The sequence below is a fragment of the Trichomonas vaginalis genome, chromosome V (genome assembly GCF_026262505.1).
Source record: "Trichomonas vaginalis G3 chromosome V, whole genome shotgun sequence".
NCBI classification, from domain to species: Eukaryota; Parabasalia; order Trichomonadida; family Trichomonadidae; genus Trichomonas; species Trichomonas vaginalis.
The window spans coordinates 28,169,396-28,191,311 of NC_067207.1; the positions used below are offsets into that span (position 1 = coordinate 28,169,396).

The window sequence follows — 21,916 nt, forward strand, 5'->3', positions numbered from 1 at the left end:
TTTTGTGTGAAAATTGAGATTATTTTTACGAATCGATATTTTTTCGTTATCGAATGATATTTATTAACATATCCACTATCTAACATACGAATTCATTATCATTTCGGATTTATAAAGAAAAAATCAAAACTTGAAATATCTAAGTTCGAATAGATGAAACATGCATGTACATGTTGATTACAATTACAATGGAATGCAAACATTTATTCAATTTCGATGTAAAAGTCAAGGATAAATTTGATGTCTTTCGGCTTGATACAATAGATTCGCAAATAGTGTCTCCTGCAGACTTTAAGCCATGTTTCAAGAGAAAAACTATTGTTGATCTAACAGTCATTGATATAATCTTTAAGATATTCTCATTAAGAGATGCACATTGTTTTAATATTGGATTGATTGATAAACATGATTCTAATATAGAAGGACATGCAAGCAACCAAGCAAAAAAATGGCTGAAACGTGGTCAAGATTTCAGAATAATTGATTTCCTTCCATTCAAAAAAAAAGAAAATATGGGTACGTTAATCCAAAACTAGTTGATAACTACTTAATTGGTGGCCCAAAAATATATCATAAACTTTATGTTAAAGATATTCTCTTTATGAAGGGTATAGTAGGATATGCTTTGCTACTTATTCGGAAGATAGTGCTTTGTCGACTATCTTTTGAATTCGGTTCAAAGCACGAAATCCCATGAAAAACTTCTCTCTCTTAATGCTGTCATTCAGAGGTTTGGTTACCAATGGTTTATTACTATATTGCATTAATTCATCTTCATCAAAAAAAAAAAAAAAAAAAAAAAAAAGGTAGTGGGGCCTCCAGGCACTTCGTGCCCTCTAGCCCTGAAGATGTTTAGTATAACTTTGTCCGGACAAGTAAGGGTCTATCGTCGCTACAGGAAAAGTTACAGGCGTTCCAAGGAAGTATACTTTGAGAAGCCTTTCCCCCTTATAGAATGAGATAGGACGGTTATTTTACAAAACTGACAACACTTTGACCGAGTAGTTTTTTGTGCTGAACAAAAAGTGTCATATAAACATCTGTCAAAAACCGCTTTTTAACTTCACTTAAAATGCCACGTAAGCTACGTAAGAATATACGTAAGAGGAAGAGAGCATTGAAACATCCAATAGTAAAACTGACACCACAACAACAGTTGCAACAACAAATGATGAATGACCCCACTATGTTGCAACAAATGTCAAGCAACCCTATGCTTTTAAGCCGAGTTATTGGTGCACAGAGTGGAGGTTTAAGAGCGGCACTTTTAGCGAAAATGGCAGGCTATGGTGGAGCTGCAGACGGAACAGCTTATAACCCTCAAAGTCAAATGAATTTGAGTTCACTCAAAAATCAAATAACAGATGTCAAAAAGTCAAACATAGACATACAGAAACAAATAAGTGAAAACGAAAAGAAACTAGAATATGACAGACACACAAAGAAACTCAATGAGTTAAACGTAGAGAAAAAGAAGAAAGAAGAACAACTGAAAGAACTAAGTACAGAGGAATATGCGAAAAAAGTGTCAGAAAAAGCAGCAGAAGTAGCAAAAATGGAACAAGATGTTATAAATTTGAAAAACCATACTACTCAATATAAAGTACTGAAAGATGAAGAAATAAAACAAAAAGCCCTGAAGACATATATGGATAGCGATGAGTATAAAAAAGAAGTTGAAGCAAATGTAAAGGCAGAAAAACTTTTACAGTTGCAAAACCAAACCGTACAGTATGAAAACTTAGCACAAGAAAGTAAAAATAACGACGCAGCCATGCAAAAGGCAATGAAAAGCGCAGAATATATAAAAGCTAATAATGACTGGTTAGATGCCCAAGCCAACGCTAAAGCAGCCCAACTTATAGGGTCAATAAGGACAAAAATACAAGCGGATGAAGACAGTTCAAATGAAGCTTTAATGAATGCTGACTTTAAGAACGCCTTCGAAGCTCTTCATAGTAAGGTGAAACTAGTGAACGACTTCTCATCTGGAAAGAAACTGAAGTCTGAAGGTTTCGACAACGAGTTAAGAGAAGTAGCACAAAATATGACGAAAATAACAGATGCAGCAACGAGACAGGCAGTTCAAAGTGCCTATGACGCCGTTAGAGCAACTGTTGTGGAAAGTCAAGAAAAAGAGTTACAACAGACCAAAACAGACCTAGTAAATGCTTTCTTAAAAACGAAAAGTCAGGTAGGACATTATGCTGCAGATGGAACATATGTGCCAGCTGGTGGAACTTATATACCAGCTGGTGGAACTTATATACTAGCTAGTGGAACTTATATACCACCAAACCCTCCAAGAGAAGCACCTGCACCAGGACTACCTAAAACATTTACATCGTCACATGGACACAGACACAGGCATGCACCAAAACCAACACAACAACCAACAGTTCAAAATCCAGCACAACAACCAACAGTTCAAAACACTGCACCACAACCAACAGTTCAAAACACTGCACCACAACCAACAGTTCAAAACACTGCACCACAACCAACAGTTCAAAACACTGCACAGCAACAACCACAAACAGAGCAAGGACATAAAAGAAGTAGAGAACAAGGAAACCAAGAATTCTTAAAAATGCTTAAGGAAAATTATGGTTACCCAGATACTCTTGACTTTAGTGACAGATATAAAGAAGCTATTAGAAAGTTCAAGGAAGGAAATACTGACCCGAACCTATTTAGCTTTATGGTTCAGCACCAAATGGGATATAATTTCAAACCTGGAAAATACAAGCTCGCTAAGGGATATGATTTAATAGCATATCATCCAAATGACATGGATGAATTTACTCCGAGATATTTGGTGTCAGAGCTAAATGATAATTCAACTCTCTTCATGAAACGCGTAAAAAATAGAGACGGAACGAAAGAAGAAAGGTTTATGAGTCCGGATGACTTAGATAGGGAACTTGTTAAAAACGGTCTCGGAATATATGAAATGCCACCAGATGAGGTACAAGAAACTCCACAGGAAAAGTTCAGATACAACCAGACATGGAAGAAATAGTTCAGCAACAACAGCTAGAAGAGCCTGAAGGAAACAAACAAGTCCCTCCTTTGGAAACTAACTTCACAGAACTAGATGAAGATTTGGAACAGCCGAAAAATCTTGACCCTCAACAAGAGTATGCGGAGAATATGGAATCTTTCCAAGAGTCTAAAAAAATTCGGCTGACATAGTAGAAGAATATCGAAAAATGTTCGCCGACATACAAAAGACTCCAACATCAGATGAAAATATTCAGCATAGAATGGAAGAACTGAAAGAAAGTGTACGCAAATACAACAATCCTTTTTACTTACGACCATATAACGTTCAATCTTTGGCTGAACTCGGTGAAAATAAAAGGTTAAATTTCACCAAAACATATAGAAATGAAACATTGTTTAAAGTTCATTCAGAACCTAACCAATATGGAAACAAACCTACTTTTGTTTCTGCAGACTATGGAACTACAATGAGATGGGGTCATAAAGCTAATCCGGATAGGTGGTTCATAAACTTACAACCACAATTCCAAGAAGTTGTAGACGCAATGGAAGTGAATGGTGAACCAGATATAGCTGGTATTTTCAGCGCGGCTTTAATGCCATTGAAAGATATGAAAGATGCAGATATTTTGAACCAGTATGAAATGAACATGGCTGATGGAAATATAACACCTGACGTTCTAAAACATTTATCTCAAAGAACTACACAGAACCATAGAGATGGTATATTTGGTGAAGAGTTTAGAAAGAAAGTTAGGGAGAGAGAAGGAAGAGAACCTATTGTACATGACCTTGCAAACGAAAGTTTACAAAATGTCATAAAAACTTACTTTGCAGACAATGAACCGAGAAGGGATGAATATTTAAGAAAACTCAAATGGACAGTACCAAATGAAATGTTAGTATTGAAAAACATGTTCCTTGACAAAATAAAACCAACTACAGAAATAAATGACGCAAGACTGAAACATTGGGTAAAAGCTTTCCCATTCACAAAAGATATTATTGGTAACATGGAAAGAAAACCAGAATGGCTACAAAAACATATATTTGGAAACGAGCTTATTCCATATGGACAAGCTCTGTTTGAAGAGCTTGAACCGGAAACTCAGGAAAGAGTCATGCAAACAATACGCGAAGACTCAAATACAAACTATGACAAAATCTTTCTAGGATATAGGTTACCTGAGATGGGCGACCAGAGCCCAAAGGCAAAAAGGACATGGGAAATTTACAACATACTAGGTGAACATGAGGCAAAGATGCAACTTGAAGCAGAGGGCAAGTTACCAAAAGCGACACCAAAGAAGAAGAGTAGAACAAAGTGAAAATAGTGAAGAAGTAACTTCATCTAGTGAAAGTAGTGGCAATGAAGGAAAAAGAAGAGTTAAAAACTCAGTCAGGAAGAAAGTAAAGCTTGGTCCGAAACAATTATGACAAATAAATCCAACTATTCTATATTTTTACCCATATGAAATGTACGCCGCTCAGAATATAACGCCAACAGTTTTGGATGCCATGAACGGAAATGTTTCCGAATGGTATAACGAATGCGACAATGCCATTAGAAGGTCAGAAATAGTTCCTGGAACTTACGAATATACAACTGCTGTTTCTTATGGAAACGTAGGTGAGTTTGGAGAAGGTTCTTCAACAACAGTAGATATTGCTTGCGACAGGTTTCATATTATTTCTATTGACAACTCATTCTTATACGTGGAACAAGACATTGAAATAAAACCTTCTGCCAAGTTGGTCTGACAAGAAAGGTTGCAATGGAATTTTCTATGTCGGATACCAATATGCTCCAGAAGTTTTCATGGGATAAAGATATATTCTAACTCTGACTTAGTTCAAACAGTAACATGGGCAAACTATGAATGGTTCGCTTTGAGAAACTCAGTACAACCACAAGCTAGAGAACAAACAGACCAGTATGCAAATATTGAGAAAATAAGAAGACTTGACCCTAACGTTCCAGGAGTTTATGTTAACCTTTCTGGTTCAGATGGAAATGCTGCCACTAAAGTAAAACTGAAACTTAGAGTTCCTTTGTCATCTTTCCTCATCTTCAGGTTTTTAAGATACTTGCCAAACTGGGCAGGAAAAAATTTCTATTGAACTTACTCCAAGCAAAAATAACTTAGTCATTGCACCAACACAAGACCCATTCAGCATTACTGTAGCTGGAACTGGTGGAGCCAAGTTCTGTGACTTTTGCAAAGACAAAGTTGACTTAGACTTTGGTTTCTCAAACTTCAACAATGAAGTAAACTATTATTTCAATGCTGCTGGAACTGCTTGGGACCCAGTTAAGTTCACATGCGAAAAATTTGAATGCAAGAGAATAGAAAGCAGACTTGCAGTCTATATGTTGGACCCAGATATTTCAAATGCTTTAGCTGCCAAATATATTGCAGTTCCACTTATGTTCCCTATACACCAAATATCTGTCAAAGACTTTGCAGGTGAAGTTGGAAACCAAAGTGCTGACCCAGGTGCAAGAACAGATATTGCTTTAACAACTGCAATGAAACATGCAGATACTATGTTTGTACTGTTCAGACGAACTATAAATGACTATTCTTGTTTCTACAACCCCGGTATTAAATATCATATAAACATAGATGGCAAATATATCCAAGAGAAGAATATTCTACAGTTGAGGATATGAGGTCATACAACTTGACATTAGATGCTATGAACTTTAACAACAACTTCACAACAACCAAAACCCTGAAATGCAAAGTTCTATTATGCCATATGTGAAAAGTATGGACTCATACAGGAGGTCAAAAAACTCAATATACAAATGGAGACCGTTCAAACTTTTGGCTTGGCATTCCATTTGCTGACTCAGAAGACTTTATGGGTGGTATTTCAACTGTTGGTACTGTACAAATACAATATACTGGTGACAGAGACGGTCCAGATGAACTGAGAGCAAAGAAGTTTACAAAACCAATAGCACTTTTCACGGAAGATGCTCTTTTGAAGATTCGTTCGATGAAACCTGCTGGGGCTCCTCAGATTGGCATAACGACAGCTTCCATCGAGCAGATTTTGGCAGCAGGTCAGTAAGTTGTTCTTGAACTGACTTCTCTCCGTCAAATATTGACAGTACGCCAGTTTTGACATAATATTGTAAGATAAACTTACCTTTAGAAATATCTGTAAGTTTTGTTGTTGTTATATTTTTGTCAACGTCAAGAACTTTCACCATTTCAGTTATACCAACTTTCTTTTGCTTTATGGAAATATTTTGGTTCAGCAAAGACTGCTATTCTATAACATTTTCCATTGTTTGTATAAAGAACTATTCTGTCAATGTATTTGTATTGTTTTGTGTGTGTAAACTTTGTTCTGCTTCAATTCGAAGAGATACTCGAATACGTCCATCTTTTTATTCTAAGTAAAATGTCATTCCGAAAAATAGAAGCGTGAGTGTTTCAAAAGGTTTAATGGCGGTGGCAGATGTGAAGTTAAATTCACCAACTCAAACAAACAGTCAAAGTGTTATTGTCAATGTCAAAGACAGAGATGTTGAAGTGGGAAACCATACGAAGACGAAGATGGTATAGCAATTGTTCCTGTAAAAGAACAACATATCCTGAAGTTAGCAGAGACTTAAGTTCTGTTGCAGATATTCGAAACGACTACCAACAACTGAAAGACAAACTTCAAACTCAGGAGAAGATTTGTCAAGCTTTAAGTATAATGTTAAACTTGGTCGAACACAACCCTGTAAAAGTGAACTCATATGTCATTGCACCTCATGAAGTTTTGAAAGAACTATTGAAACTTTTGACAGAGGCAGACGATATAAACATCAAAGAAATAGAACCCGACATTAGTTGCTGTGGTGTTTCATATAATGTCATTGACAAGATATACGTTATGAAAGGAGGTGAAACGTTGAACTTAAAATATAGTTTCCCAGACGTCATAAAAATATTTGACGACCACAACATTTCATTAAAATTTATTTGCTAAGTAAATGGCAGAAGATATAATGGTTTATACTATTACGACTAAAAACCCCGAGTCATATAATTCTATAACAACAAACTTACAAAGTCCTCAAGGACGATATTGTAAACTAACCTTAAACACAATGACGACTAAAGCCTGTTTTGCTCTTTTGACACCAGAAGACTTTATTGTTGTGAATGGTAAAAAATACTCCTTTGAAGATACTTACTCAGATATACCACCAACAGGTTTTGTTGACTTATTTAATACTTTAAGTACGGGTGTAACATGTGCTGCAACTAGAGCAGGTTTCATTATGTTTGGATGTCCGACTGAGTTTACTATAAACAATATGAGCTATAATACAAAACTTATTTCTGGTTTTTACTACCAACAGTTTCCTATAACAGGAAAAGGTGTCATACAAGGAATGTCTATTCCATTGACATTAAGCACACCAATCTTATATATTGTTTCAAACTTAGGTTCAAAGTGTTATTCGAATGTCGACAGAAACTATTATGACCAAAAGATACTTATGCGTATAAACAATACTTTCTCTGCTGGTTTGCCTATTGTTCATTCGAATGCAGAATTTTCAACCTTAGTGAACTCAAACACATTGGCAAGTATAACGTTGACATTAGTTGACGCAAACTTTGTTCCTGTAAAACTTTTATGTCCTATGTATTTGTCAATGACGGCAGAAAGTTTCGAATTGGAAGATGCAACTGGTGAAAGTATTGTATTACAAGAACAACTTCAACAACAAATAGCTCAAGAACAACAAATGCAACAAATGCAACAACAAAGTCAAGAATAAAAAAAATATTTTTTTTATTTTTATAAAAATGTACAGAATAGATGTTTCAGATTTTTATGACTTCCAAGCATTCAGAAATATGTGTCCATTTAGAGACTATAACAAAGCAGTCGAGAATTTGAAACGTTTAGTCATTTATGTCGACTCTGCCCCAGAATGTTATGTTATGAAAGAATGGGATGTTGTCTTTAACAAACCAAGAGCAACAATAGTGTCTGAACAAGAATGTAGACAGAAACTTAAGAAAATAAAAAGTTGTACAAGTTGGAATGAAGATGTTAGATGCTTGGGATATCTTATTGTCAAAGTTAGAAGATTTTTCAGTTCGAGGTATAAAGTTTTATACACCTTCTCCAAACTTCTATTCTATCTTCACTGGATATAAATATGAACAAGTAGAATGGAAAGAAAATATTATAGAAGCTTGGTTAGACCATGTCAAAGAAATTATATGCAATGGAAACGAAAAGGTTTATGAGTATATCTTATGTTGGTTTGCAAATATCTTACAACATCCAAGTGCTAAAAATGAAACTGCTCTCATTATAATTGGAAAACAAGGAACTGGTAAGAACACATTCTTTACAGATATCTTATGCAAACTATTAGAGGGCTATTCGAACCCTAATATGACAAACTTAGAAAACATCTGCGGTAAATTTAACTCCTCAATAGAGAATATGAAACTTATAGTTTGCAATGAACTTCAAAGTATAGATACAACAAAAGTTTTGAACTCAGATGCTTTGAAGAGTCTTATAACAGACAAAGTTGGAGTTGTTGAAAGAAAATATAAAGACCAAAGAGTTTGTGAAAATGTTGCAAACTTCATTATGGTTTCAAACAATACTGTTCCGATGAAGTTAGAAAGTTCTGACAGAAGATATGTAGTTGTCAGAACGTCAGATTCTCATATGCAAGATACAGAATATTTTGACGACTTAGCAGAAACTTTGACATCTGACTTTTACAACCACTTGTTCTCATATTTTATGACATTAGATATTTCTAAGTTCAATCCAAGACAAATTCCACATACCGAAGAGAGACAAACATTGTTAGAAGCAAACAAGAGTGTATATGAACTGTTCATAGATGAAACTGACTTTGAGTGTTTAGATGAAAGGTCATTGTACGATTCGTATAAACAATATTGTCAAGAATATGGTTATATGACAGCGTCTAAACGAACATTCTTGGCAAATGTCAAAAGTCTTTTAGATGTTCAGAATGGTGTATATGAAAATTTTTTCTGAGTAAATTTAAAAAAAAATATTTTTTTCCGATAGAAAAGATGACGAAATTCATCTCAGTAAACAAGTACATGTCAGGACTTAAAGAAGAACTAGACCCATTCACATATTTGAATGTTTACTTCTACCATTTTGAAAAGTCTTCATTCAGCAAAGTTTGGAACATCGAACCAGTTAAGTTTGCTATTGTGACTAAAAATGGTGCGAAATTTGAAGACTTAGACATAGAAGGTTCGTTAGCAGTCAAAGAAAGTTTTGACAGAAGGTTTTCAAACCTTAAAGAAGGCAAAGCATACAAACTTGTTATACCTTATGAACCAAAGAAAGCAGACGACTATGAATATTATGAGTCTAAGATAGTTGAAGTTCAAGGTAAATTGGGTAAAAAGATTTTAGAGTCTAAGCCAGTGTTTGCTCCTAAAGAGGAAGAGAACATTGACATTGACCCAGAAATGTTCTAAAAATAAAATTTTATTTTTACATGTCAAATTTCTTTTTCTCTGGAACTGGTTCAGGTTCTTTCTTCTCTTCTTCTACTTTCTTTTCTTTCTTTTCTTTCTTCTTCTTTTCTGGTGGAGTTATGTCAAATTTCTCCGAACCATATTTATGTAAAAGTTCTTTGTCCTTTAATAGCTCATCTATTCTGTTTTCTATTTCATCTTCAAGAACAGCGCATGTGTCTTCTTTGCATTCTAAGAACTTTTGTTGGACTTCATCTTTCCAATCGGCGTCATCTCTGTCAACAAGTCTGTCATTGACAAATTTTAAGACTGCTCTGCTTAATGTTTTATGGTTCTTGTCATATTCCCAGAAACAGAACTTTAGAACAAATTCACCTTTCTTGTTTACACTATGTAAGATTTTATGGTCGACAGATGTTTTGCTGTCGAAAAGCTTGTCTCGAATATAGATAGCGAAATCGCTAGACATTTTCTAAAAGATAAAAATTTTAATTTTTCTAAAAATATGTTAGAAAAAAAGTTTGCTGACATTGACAAAAAATTTGAGAATGTTTTAAACAAGAACAAGAGGAAGTTAGAAAATGCTCAGATAAAGCCTATACATGACAAGTTCTTATTTGCTCAGAATGGTATAACAGGTCTAATTGCACCACCTGGGTCGGGTAAGACTTTCACTTATCTTAAAATGGCTGCACAACAACAAGAACTAGATGAGAAGAACCCATTCTATGAGTTAGTTGTCATTTGTAGTACTTCTGGTCAATTTGACCAAACCGTCAATTCGTTCAAAGATATTATAAAGAAGTCTAAGTTAGTATGTATAAAAGACTCTGAGTTGTTAGATTGGATAAAGAAGTACCAAAGAAGAGTTTTGAAGTATAATGCTATAAATGAGTATATAAATTCTAAGTTTAAAGACCCAAATGAGGAAATGCAGAGAATATTAGAGAAGAAACACTTCAGAAACAAACAGAAAGAGATAGAATACATTTCGAAGAAATTGCAATCTTACGATTGGAAGACTTACCCTCATAGATGTCTTCTTATCTTAGATGATTTCGCCTCTCATCCTTTGTTAAAGAATAGAGAACAAGATATGTGTCGAATTCTTAAGAAGCTCAGACACTTTAACATCTCAGTTGTCATTTGTGTACAGACAGCAAAGAGTTTAAGTAAGGATGTTAAAAGAATACTTACTGACATTGTACTTTTCCCCGGATTGTCCGAAGACGATTTCATGGAACTTATGAAAGAGTCCATGGCAGGTAAGTTTGACAGATATGAACTATGGGAGAAGTACAAAGTCATACAAGACCCTCATACTTCTTTCAGAATTCATATCTACGCAAACAAAGTTCAAATTGTAAAAAGTCAAGCTTGAAAAATGTAAGTGTTTAGTCTTAGTAAGTCTGTTGTGGTGCTGGGGCTGTCGGTTCTTCTGGCTTTGGAAGGCATTCAGGAAGAGGGACGTGAGACATTCGTTTGTGTCCTGTCGGAAGGAAAAACTTTTCCTGTTGGAAGGAAAAACTTTTTCTGTCGGAAGGAAAATTTTTTTCTGTTGGAAGGAAAAACTTTTCCTGAAGTTCGACCAAAAAGTTCTCAATTTTCGAAAATTTGAATGGTTTACGGACGGACAACTGGAAAATTTTTTCTTGTCGTCGGGAAAAATTTTTTCTGTCGGAAGGAAGAACTTTTCTTGTCGGAAGGAAGAACTTTTCTTGTCGGAAGGAAGGACTCGGAATGCCAGAAGGATTTGACGAGGCAATTTACTTTATAGAGCTACCTGAGCCATCTGAAGTCAAGCTTGAAAAATAAATGGTTCATTTACTCTACTTGTTTGAAGTTGTCAAAATACTCTGTTATTTTTTCCTTTAACAATGGCAAATCTTCTTTGAAGGTAAGTATTGTACAACCTTTCATATCATAGTGTGTTTGAGGTAACGTATCTTGAACTATTTGTTTCACATCTTCATTTGGGGTCATTGAAATCGGTAAGTTTTCGCGATAGAACCAATTTCTGTCAGATTTGTAAATCTTAGCAAGGTCGTAAAAGCTTTTGTTGTTTCTTCTGACTAAATGCAACATAACCATATCTTTATCTTCTTCATTTTCCATCTCTTCAGTATAAATCATATACTTATAGTTCTTTTCCTTTCCTTTTGGTACCGAACGTGGTATTCTTTTCTGAATGCTTTTGTCTTTTGCTTCAAGCTTGTTCTCTAGCTCTTCACGTTCTTGTCTATGAATTTCATCTAACATCATGAAAATATAACAAGCGTAACGAGGTGAAGCCCACATTGCAACAGCATTTACAAGAAGCCTATGTACATACCAGCCTCTCAAACCATTTAGCAAATTTTTACGATTTTCGTACGGAATCTCGACTCGCGGTTTTCCTCGGGTCGCAAACATATGAGGAAATTCTTCTAAAAGTTCTTTTGTCTGTTGGTTTTCAAACCAATGATGTGCTTGCTTTGTAGAACGAAGAGCATTCAAAATACTTTGCATTTGGTACATATCGTCTTTGACCGAACGAATGAGACGTAACTGTTTGTTATACTGAACCCACTCGTATTCTTCATTTATGGCTTCATGAACGATAGCAGTTGTTGTGTTCTCTGTTGTTGACATATCTGTCCTTACATACAAAATAAAAAAATAAATAAAAATAAAACTAACTTTATTTTTTCTATCTTAAGGAAATTCATGATTTTCATGAGTTTTATGCAAGACCGAAAAAAGTCGGTCTAGAGAAATTTCACTGTTTTCATAGAGTTTTGGCGACCCAGATAAAAGTCGGTCTCGCTGTTCTTCACTGTTTTCGTACGGAATCTCTTCTCTCGGTTTTTCGAGGGTAGCAATCTTATGCCATTTTACTCAGATTTTTGTGCTGAATTCAGCAAAAATAATGTTTAGGTGAAGAGGTGCGATCTCACCTGTTTTTTCACCTGTTTTCTCACAAGCGTTTTACATGGTAAACGTTATTTTTACATTATGACACGAAGTGAAGAGTAACACTTCGTCAAAAAAATCCCTGAAATCATATCTTACATACAAAAAAATACAAAAAAATGACACTAACTTTATTTTCTGACTTTCACAAAAGACCAAAAATAAACGCTTTACATGTATTTTTCAGCAACTTCGTCAAATAATTTTATAGCTTTATCTATCTCATCTACTTCAAACGTTTCTTTACCTTTTATGGGAGCACCATACATTTTCTCAAACTTTTCAAGTAGTTCTGTTTCTGCAGCTCTCATATCATTAACTAACACAACCTTGACTCTATTGACTGTAGAGTCATATCTTAGAGTTATATTATATGTTCTTCCTATCTTATATCTTTTTGTGTTGAAGTCCTTCGGTTTCTGAACGATGTAAAGTAAGCCTTCACTGCAACGTTCCGTATCGAATGAACCATATGTTATGAAGTTATATCCAACAACTGGGTCTAACCATAACAAAACTATTGGTATAAGACTTTTGTCTATAAGATATGCTCTTGTTCCATGAAATGCTACTGATATCATAAGCTCAGGATTTCTTGTCAAAAATTTCTGAGTAGAAGCAATTCTAACCCAGTCCTGCGGTCTCTTTCCAGATGGAGATATAATGTCTGACAAAGAATATTTGTTGTATTTCTTTGAGTATCTTACGTTTAAATCACCAATTCTAACCACTTTGGTGTCATTGTCTATCTTTCCAACTGTTTCAAACTCAATGTTTGACATATCTGTCTTTAAGTCAGCATAGTCGTTTCTCATACGTTCTATCTCTTTGACGGAGTAGTTATATTTCCTCATTGCTGCCTTACATTTTGAACATTGCGGGTTCATTTTTGCGTTATATTCTGAAACCTTACCTGCTAAAACAACTAAAGCGTCAATGGTTTTCTTCATCTCAAAAGCTGCTGGTTTTATCTGTTTGTTCCATACCTTCCCTCTTCTATCTTTATCTCTTATCTGCCATACACATTCAGCAACTAACGAAACAAAGTTGTCGTAGGTCTTAAATTCTTCAGATTTATATATGTCAGAAACATTCTTATATACCATGTCGCAATCTTTGTCCATAACCTTATGGTTGCAATGAAATCCTAGAAACTCATAGTTTACCTTACGAATGAACTTCTTTATTTCTACTGAGTCAGTTGCTTTGACTTCAATTTCGTCAAATTCAGGAATGGTTAGTTTTTGTTGCTGAATTTCAGGCAATTTGGGTAAATGGTCGATGAGGTCCTGCATTTCATAAAGATACTGTTCATTTGTTTCATCTTTCGCACTACAGTCTAAATTACATGTTAAAAGTTCTTGCTTTATCTTCTGGATTTCTGTTTCGAAAGTATATGAAGAAGGAATGAAGCTTTTCATCTCTACTAACATTGACGTAGGATTCATGACTAACGAGTTTGGTGCTGTAGTTGTTTGAAGTGTTGTTGTGCCGATTGTTGACATTTTATTTTTTTATACAAAATAAAAAAAATAAAAAAAATAAAACTAACTTTATTTTTTATTTCGGGAAAATTCATGAAAATTCAAGAGGTGAAAAAAAGAGGTGAAAAAACAGGTGAGATCGCACCACTTCACCTAAACATTATTTTTGTCTGATTTACACTCATTACGATGAAGAAGTCTTGACAAAACATTTACGTTCATGTTTGACAAAACATTTACGATGAAGAAGTCTTGACAAAACATTTACGATGAAATCATGACACTTTTTTCATTAGATAACTGTTATTTTTTGACGAAGTGAAGAGTAACACTTCGTCAAAAAAATCCCTGAAATCATATCTTACATACAAAATAAAAAAATAAAATGACACTTTTTCATTAGATAACTGTTATTTTTTGACGAAGTGAAGAGTAACACTTCGTCAAAAAAATCCCTGAAATCATATCTTACATACAAAATAAAAAAATAAAATGACACTTTTTCATTAGATAACTGTTATTTTTTGACGAAGTGAAGAGTAACACTTCGTCAAAAAAATCCCTGAAATCATATCTTACATACAAAAAAATACAAAATAAAACTAACTTTATTTTTTCTATCTTAAGGAAATTCATGACAAATTCATGAGGTGAAATGAGGGTAGAAAAGAGGTTAGATCTAACCTTCTACCCTAAATTATATTTTTGGGTCCTTTACACTCATTACGAAGAAGTCTTGACAAAACATTTACGAAGAAGTCATGACAAAACATTTACGAAGAAGTCATGACAAAACATTTACGAAGAAGTCATGACAAAACATTTACGATGAAATCATGAAAATTCAAGAGGGTAGAAAAGAGGTTAGATCTAACCTTCTACCCTAAACTTTATTTTTTGGTCCGGGAACAACTTTCTCTCAATTGGAGCTGTAGCATACTCTTTGCGTAAGCGGTTCAGACCTTCCTCGAACTCTTGGGCTCTCTTCGATTTGTATTGGAATTGGAATTGTTGGGGTGGAGCTTGCTGGAACATCCAAGGGTTGGGGCAGTAAGGCATAGGCTGAGGAGGGTAGTTCGGGAAGCCTTGTGGTGGGTAGTAACCTTGAGGTGGAAATTGGTAGTAAATCGGAGGTACTTGCTGGAACTGAGGTGCAGGGCTGGTGCTTAGGTTCCTCTGGTTTGGGAATGGACTCGGTTGGTGGTACGTCGGACATTGTTCTGAAACAGTACAAATATTGTTCTGAAACAGTACAAATATTGTTCTGAAACAGTACAAATATTGTTCTGAAGCAGTACAAATATTGTTCTGAAACAGTACAAATATTGTTCTGAAACAGTACAAATATTGTTCTGAAACAGTACAAATATTGTTCTGAAACAGTACAAATATTGTTCTGAAACAGAAAATTTTTCTCACAAATTGAGAGCTTTTACGGGAAATTTGTTCTGAAAAAGTACAAGTCTTGTTCTGAAACAGGACAAGTATTGTTCTGAAAAAGTACAAGTATTGTTCTGAAACAGTACAAGACTAGTTCTGAAACAGTACAAGTATTGTTCTGAAAAAGTACAAGACTAGTTCTGAAACAGAACAATGGACAACATCGAGCCATTAGATGAGGCAATTTACCTTATAGAGATAAATGAAGTTGTTAAGCAGTACTTGGGCAAGGACAAAGCCAACAAGTCCCTCGGCTGCTGGTTGTCTGGAAGAGGTGCGCTGAAAATCGAAATTGAAACCGAAATTCCAATTCAAATACCAGACGGGACAGCCTACGACGACATAAAGCAAGCAAAGAAGGAGCCATTATAAAGTTCTTTGCCAAGCGTCCTTGGATACTACTTCCAAACAAGGAGAACCCCTACCCCTATGAAATTGGCAATTCAGTCTCTCCTTCGTTTCGGGTCAACCATTCTACATAACCTGTGAAGGCGACATCCAACAGTTCAGTTAAACCTTAACGTTTAACTGCACTTTTTTATGTTTTTGTGTGAAAGTGTCAAAAATAAATTGTTTTTCATGAGTTTTCTACGATGTTAGAAAACAGGTTAGAAAACGTGTTAGATCTAACATGCTAACATAAACATTATTTTTCAATACTTTTCAGCACTTTTCCGTAGTTATATATGAAAGACAATTCGAGATAAAAGTTGTACAATGGAATAATATTTGCACACATTTGTTGTGAACCAAACTTGAAAGTCAGAGAAACTGTTACTAGGTGGTTCGTAGAATTTAGAAGCAAAGTCATAAAAGTCCTTCCAATACATAGAAAACTATTGTTTGCTTGAACTGAAACTTGCATGACACATAACATTTTGAGGGTCAAATACGTTTCTATAAACTGTCAAATCTGCTGGTGGAAGTATAAATTTAAATGGACCATCTGGTGGTAATGGTTCGTTCTGGTTTAGTAACCGAAGAAATTGTGCCAAGAACGTTTGTCTACTTTCCAATATAAAAACTCTGTATCTCTTGGAGGGTTAATTTCAATCTTTTGAAATGAAACGGTGGAGTTCATCTTGTCATATTCTAGTTTCAGATAGTATGTTCCATTTAGTAAAGAGTCGTATTTCTTCTTGAAATTCCCAATAATATTTGTTCATTTTGAGTTTGAAAGTCATTTAGAGTTTTCTCAAGACTTTCGTCTGAACGAACTGTAAAGATTCTCATTTCGTCAAATTTGTCTATTAGACCATCAGAACCTTTATACTGCCCATTGAAAATATACTGCGAACATAAATGCGTTAGTTCTATTTGAAAAACAAAACTCTTCTAAATCCTATTGCCTTTGCATCTGAAGGACTTTGAAGCCAACGAATTGGATAGTCAAACCTGTATACTCGGATAAATTTCTTCATCTGAAATAGTCCTACCAGCATTTGTAAAGAATATAGGTCTAACGGTTTTGTATCTGCTACTTTTTTGTTCTTTGTTTTCAACCTGAAGCATTTAAATATGTAAAAATATATTGTTTTAAAATGGTATGCCATTTCATATTTCTCATCTAACAAACAAGTTTCCCAACGGTCTTCTCCAACAAACTCAGCGTACATTTCAAATAAAATTTAAAAAATGTCACTTTTTTAAAAATAAATTTTTATTTCATGCAATGTTTTATTTCTGTGCCGTCTTCAAGTATGCCCAGTACTTACGCTTGGAGGAGGACATGAACTTCGGAAAATACCTTATCTAGCTTAAAAACAGCCCATCTTTTCACCGACCATTCCCATTTCAATGAGTTTGTTGTACCCTTCTTCGTTCGTCATGAGTGCGTCAATGTTCTCATAGTAAACCACAACTTTGGATTTGACTTCGGAGAAGAATTTGTTGTAGTTGTCAAGGACTGCCTTTGCGAACTGAGGTAAGACCAATGTTCGACAATAGGTTTTAATGTGGTTACTAAGCCACTTTGACCTTGAGTGAATTCGTACTTCAAAACAAAAGGAGAAAACCTTTCAACAAAGTTGTCGACCTTCTCATAATGTTTACTCTTCATCTCTTGAGGTTTCTTAATGGAATATCCCCATGTCGAATTCATAAGCAATTTGAGTGTCATTGCAAGTTTGGGGTTTGAAGCTTTCCTAATATCATACAGTTGTTGTATGACTTTTCCAACTGTATAGTTCCTTCCCGGGAACTCACCATCTTCGTTTGGAATTCCAGTCGAATATATTGGACAAACCTCATGTATGCAGCGTTAAGGTCGACATAGTATATCTTTTCATCTGAGTCGAACTTGTCGCAACCAATTGGTCCAGTTTGTGGAAATTCAAGTGAGTCTCTTATCTTCTGAGAAACTTCTCCTGTTATCTCATAAACATCGTCGAAGCAACCTGTTTCATATAAAACCTTCTGACCTAACTCAGATGCTCTCCAATACAATTTGACGTCAATTGGATGTCTCAATGGAAGTTTGTTTATAGCATCTTGAAGTTCTTGCAACCTCATTGGAAATTCTTCTGGTTCAGGTTGGTATCCGAACAATCCAACTCCTTGTGAATTGTGTACTTCTTTTGTACTAGAACTTTGTCTGGAACAACTTTTGGTCTTGCTAACAGTGAAAAGTTTGTTTCGTCTTTTGGTACAAAAGTTTCTGTCAGCTTTGTCATCTGGAATTGGTTCCAACAAACCTTTCTCGAAAAGAATGTTTACAGCTCTGACAATGTTGCACTTGCCTTTTCCGAACAATGGGTTTGTAAGACTTTCGTTCAACATGAAGTTGTGGACAATTGCAATCTTCAACCATGGTAAATTGAACTCAACAACATAGTCGTCATGTGAAGAACCTTTAGCTGTAGGTATGTTGACTCGGATATTGACATTTCCAACGGTGCAATTTTTTGCCAATTGACCTCTGAGAATGTACCTTGTCTTCACACATGACTCAAGATACTTCATCTTCTCATCTGTAACAAGACCAGAGTTCCTGAGACATGTAAGAATGCAAGGTTCATTGACAATTGTTTCAATTGAATTGTAAATTCCATACCTTGTCAAGTCAATGTCAGACTTATTTATGAACGGGAAGTATCCAGCATGTTGTCTGACTGCTTGAGGGTTAGGTTGGTACCATTCGAAACTTGACACTTGCAATTCCTTCAATTGCATTCAAAATGTCTGAGTCGGAGTCAACCATTTGTTCTCTCTTTGTAGTCTTGAAAGCGTCAAGAAGTTTTGCAGCTGTTTCATTGCCATTTGCATAGTAAATGTGACCATCCAAATCTGTTATGGTCAATCTGAGATTGTGTCCTTTCTTATTTCCGTCTTGAATTGCAGCAAGTACTCCCATGAAGCCTTCTTTGTTCTTTCCTTCGTCAAAGTTTACTGTAAAGGTTCGACCAGATGTAATTTGACTTCTAACTTCACGGTACTTCTCATATGCATATCTTGTTCTTTCCATGGGAGCATGACCATCCTCTGCACTACCTTTTTTCCTTCTCAAAGGATGCAATTGTTCGTCATGTTTCCAGTAGAATCTGGCAAAGCCGTCGTGTCCTTCAACTTGAGGTTCACTAACATCGAAAGGCATGTCCATAAGACGTTCTTCTTCTAACCTCTCTAGTCTGTTTGGATAATTGGCACGTGCTGTTTCCAAATCCATTTCGTAGGTCAGACCAGCCAGTTTGTCATAGACTTTTATGGGTCTTCCCTTCCTATATAAACTTCTTCGAAACTCTCCAACCATATCTTTGTAACTCTGCTTTTATTCTAGCAGATTTTCTATCCATTCTATATGGGGGCATTTTTATAAAAATAAAAAAATATTTTTTTCTTTACTTTACATAACGCCTGCTGCCATAAGTCTTTGACGCCAACCCATACCAGCTAATGAAGGTTGACTTGGTTTAGTTTCCAAACTAAACTTTGGTTTTGGTTTATCTTCAGTTTTTGGTTTTTCTTCTTCTATCGGTTTTTCGTCACTTTTCGGTTTCTCTGACTTTACCTCACCTGCAGGAACAGTTGTGTCGTCAACATCTTCATAAATATCATATGCCATTTGTTTTTGTTTTCCTTTCAACTTTTTGTGTTTGTTGTAAAGTTTAGAATATTTCGACTCTAAGTCAATGAGATGTTCTATAATGAACTATTGGTCAGTGAAGTAAACTTTTCCATCTGTTGTCTCGAAAGCTCCTTCAGACTTCAATATTTTATTTGTGAGAGTCTTTTCTTTTTTGAGATACTTGCCGTTCCATTTTTATGAAAAGTGACTTTGTAGTTAGGGTTTGTATTTCCAGACCTGGCACTTTCTATTATTGAATTTTTCTCTTCATCTGTAAGTTCTTTGACAGGTTTTGACAATGGTTCTGAACTTTTGTTTGTGGTGTCAAATCTACCGTTTCAACTTCTTCGGTCATTTCATCTCAGTAAAAAAATTTAGTTTGTTTGTTTTCAACTGGTTGTTTAGGTTTTTTAAGTCGGTCTAAAACTTCCTGAGGTATAGGAAGAACTTGACAAACACGTTGTGTAACTGCTGGAAGTCGACAAATCCATCTTGAACCCATTTGTCTCAATGCTGTATTGTTCATTTCATCTCAGTAAAAACTTTACATTCCCCACGTTTGAGGTGGTTGCGGTTGGTTATTGTTTACCCACTGTTGTGCATGGTTATATCCTCTGTTAAAGAATCTTTCACCTTGGTCCATATAGTGTCCTGCTTGGTTATAGTAGTCATTTGCTTTGTTATAATAGTTTCCTGCTTGTCTTCCTACATTGTCCATCCATCCTTGAACTTTTCCTCTTGTTTCAGGATTTGGAATAAGATTTGTTGCATCTCGTGCTACATCCCAACCTTTCTGTACAGTTTGTATAAATAGGTTGTGCTTTCTCTTTAAGTATACCTAATGTACTCAAAATCTTTCTTCCAACTCCAAATACACCTCTGGCTATTGTTCCCACTGCGGGCAAAAATCTGGATGCAACTCCTGCTAATGCGCCAAATAAACCCATTTCTTATAGGATAAAAAATGACGAATCCAAACAAGGACCCCTATGTTTCTAAAGCGACAAAGAAAGCACTCATGGTAAAAATCTTTAGTTCAACACCAAATGCTTGGTTTATGGATATCTTGGAAAACATTCCGAGGTATAGAGAAGATGGACCACCATACTGGCTAATATTTGTCGGTCAAAACACAAGATACTGTGAAGCCATACCATTACAGTCCAAAAATATTTTAGATATCTTAGCAGCTTTGACAATATTCGTTGACAAATACCATCCAACAAAACTGACATCTGACTGTGAAAGTTCTTTCAAATCAGATGATGTAAAAAACTATCTGCGTTCAAAAAATGTAAACCAATATTTCATTGTCGACCAAAACCATTCTGCTCTTGGTGTCATTGACGGTTGTATAAAAATGTTAAGAGACTTAAACCAACCACAAGGTGGTGAAGCAAATGAAATGTCATATGACGACAAATATAGACACTTCTCCATGGCAAAGATGAGACAAGTTTTAAATATTTACAATAGCCGTAAACAAAAAGGTTTGGGAAACCACTCCCCCGAAGAAATGAAAAACAACCCTGACTTAGAGAAAGACTATATATTTAATAATTTAGTCAAAAGAGACAAACAAGAAAGAATGCCGGGCTTCAAACTTAAGAAAGGTGACAAAGTAAAAATAGAAATACCTAAACGCGACCCATATGAAAATACTATTGACTATGACAACAATGGGAACCCGACAGGTACTCACATTCGTGTTCGTAAAAATAGAAGAAAGTATACAAGAGAATATTATGAAGTTTTAGGCAAACATGGCAAAATGTACACACTGCAAGCAGAAGATAAAACTACTATTGTCAGACCTCGTTTCAAACTTGTCAAAGTTCAAGGTGGTATACTTTCAAAGACAGTTCCTAACAAATATAAGACAACTCCTGACGAATATGCTAAAGAAGTTGAAAATGACGACTAAGCATTTCTATACCATGCGTAAACTGTCATGTAAGGTGGCATGTAGTCTTTACTTTGTCCCGTTGTTTGCGTATATCCTGAAACGCGATGTGTATGGTTTCCATCTCCCTGAGTGTTACCCCAGAAACAATTTATAGCAAACTGAACGTCGTCTTTAACATCATATCCTTTACCTTTTTTCATTGCTGACCAATCCCAAAAATTATGCTTATGCCAACCTGCTTGAGATGTACTTAAATCTATGTAGTGACTATGTGCAGGTAAATTTTCACCTGAAATCGTTTTACTTCCCCCTGTTTCCTTTGAAGAGTTTGCACAATACAAAAACCTGTCGACTATTTGAGTCCAAGTTCCAAAACCAAGTACTACTTCTGGTCTGGTAGAGTTCATTGACGTATAAATAGAGCCTATAGGATATAATGTTTGAAGTATTTCTGTCTTTAATGTTTGAAGCTCTGTTTTGTCTGCTTTCTTGTCATATAAATCTTGAGCAGTGAATTTAATATTATGTTCATCCTTCATGACATAAACATCTTTAC

General features: G+C 35.2%; 8 protein-coding genes and 5 pseudogenes across 13 annotated transcripts, besides 1 other annotated feature; 7 read left to right on the top strand and 6 right to left on the bottom strand.

The window, feature by feature from the left end:
* Nucleotides 1-188: 188 nt before the first annotated feature.
* Nucleotides 189-536, top strand: TVAGG3_0417240 (uncharacterized protein; the record flags this gene model as incomplete). Its single annotated transcript, XM_001306400.1, has 1 exon — nucleotides 189-536. The coding sequence occupies one exon, from the start codon at nucleotides 189-191 to the stop codon at nucleotides 534-536; it is 348 nt and encodes a 115-aa protein (XP_001306401.1).
* Nucleotides 537-1,555: 1,019 nt separating this feature from the next.
* On the top strand, nucleotides 1,556-2,588 carry TVAGG3_0417250 (kinase-related family; the record flags this gene model as incomplete). Its single annotated transcript, XM_001306399.2, has 1 exon — nucleotides 1,556-2,588. A coding segment is annotated over one exon (1,033 nt), but the record flags the coding sequence as incomplete, so codon positions are not given.
* An 828-nt stretch (nucleotides 2,589-3,416) lies between these two features.
* Nucleotides 3,417-21,916: part of a mobile genetic element that runs on past the window's edge.
* On the top strand, nucleotides 4,483-5,736 carry TVAGG3_0417270 (annotated as a pseudogene). The gene has a single exon. A coding segment is annotated over exon 1 (1,254 nt).
* TVAGG3_0417280 (uncharacterized protein) lies at nucleotides 7,004-7,318 on the top strand (the record flags this gene model as incomplete). The annotated part of the gene is made up of 1 exon (XM_051233299.1): nucleotides 7,004-7,318. A coding segment is annotated over one exon (315 nt), but the record flags the coding sequence as incomplete, so codon positions are not given.
* On the top strand, nucleotides 7,830-8,663 carry TVAGG3_0417290 (annotated as a pseudogene). Its single transcript has one exon. A coding segment is annotated over exon 1 (834 nt).
* On the top strand, nucleotides 9,096-9,515 carry TVAGG3_0417300 (protein of unknown function, DUF4108 family; the record flags this gene model as incomplete). Its single annotated transcript, XM_051233300.1, has 1 exon — nucleotides 9,096-9,515. The coding sequence occupies one exon, from the start codon at nucleotides 9,096-9,098 to the stop codon at nucleotides 9,513-9,515; it is 420 nt and encodes a 139-aa protein (XP_051103030.1).
* Nucleotides 9,532-9,984, bottom strand: TVAGG3_0417310 (uncharacterized protein; the record flags this gene model as incomplete). Its single annotated transcript, XM_051233301.1, has 1 exon — nucleotides 9,532-9,984. The coding sequence occupies one exon, from the start codon at nucleotides 9,982-9,984 to the stop codon at nucleotides 9,532-9,534; it is 453 nt and encodes a 150-aa protein (XP_051103031.1).
* On the top strand, nucleotides 10,021-10,896 carry TVAGG3_0417320 (protein of unknown function, DUF4106 family; the record flags this gene model as incomplete). Its single annotated transcript, XM_051233302.1, has 1 exon — nucleotides 10,021-10,896. The coding sequence occupies one exon, from the start codon at nucleotides 10,021-10,023 to the stop codon at nucleotides 10,894-10,896; it is 876 nt and encodes a 291-aa protein (XP_051103032.1).
* On the bottom strand, nucleotides 11,340-12,023 carry TVAGG3_0417330 (KilA, N-terminal/APSES-type HTH, DNA-binding family; the record flags this gene model as incomplete). The annotated part of the gene is made up of 1 exon (XM_051233303.1): nucleotides 11,340-12,023. One exon carries the CDS (start codon nucleotides 12,021-12,023, stop codon nucleotides 11,340-11,342), a length of 684 nt encoding a protein of 227 aa, XP_051103033.1.
* Nucleotides 12,893-13,915, bottom strand: TVAGG3_0417340 (organellar and viral DNA polymerase type B; the record flags this gene model as incomplete). The annotated part of the gene is made up of 1 exon (XM_051233304.1): nucleotides 12,893-13,915. A coding segment is annotated over one exon (1,023 nt), but the record flags the coding sequence as incomplete, so codon positions are not given.
* TVAGG3_0417350 lies at nucleotides 14,822-15,167 on the bottom strand (annotated as a pseudogene). The gene has a single exon. A coding segment is annotated over exon 1 (346 nt).
* On the bottom strand, nucleotides 17,172-17,902 carry TVAGG3_0417360 (annotated as a pseudogene). The gene has a single exon. A coding segment is annotated over exon 1 (731 nt).
* On the bottom strand, nucleotides 19,999-20,401 carry TVAGG3_0417370 (annotated as a pseudogene). The gene has a single exon. A coding segment is annotated over exon 1 (403 nt).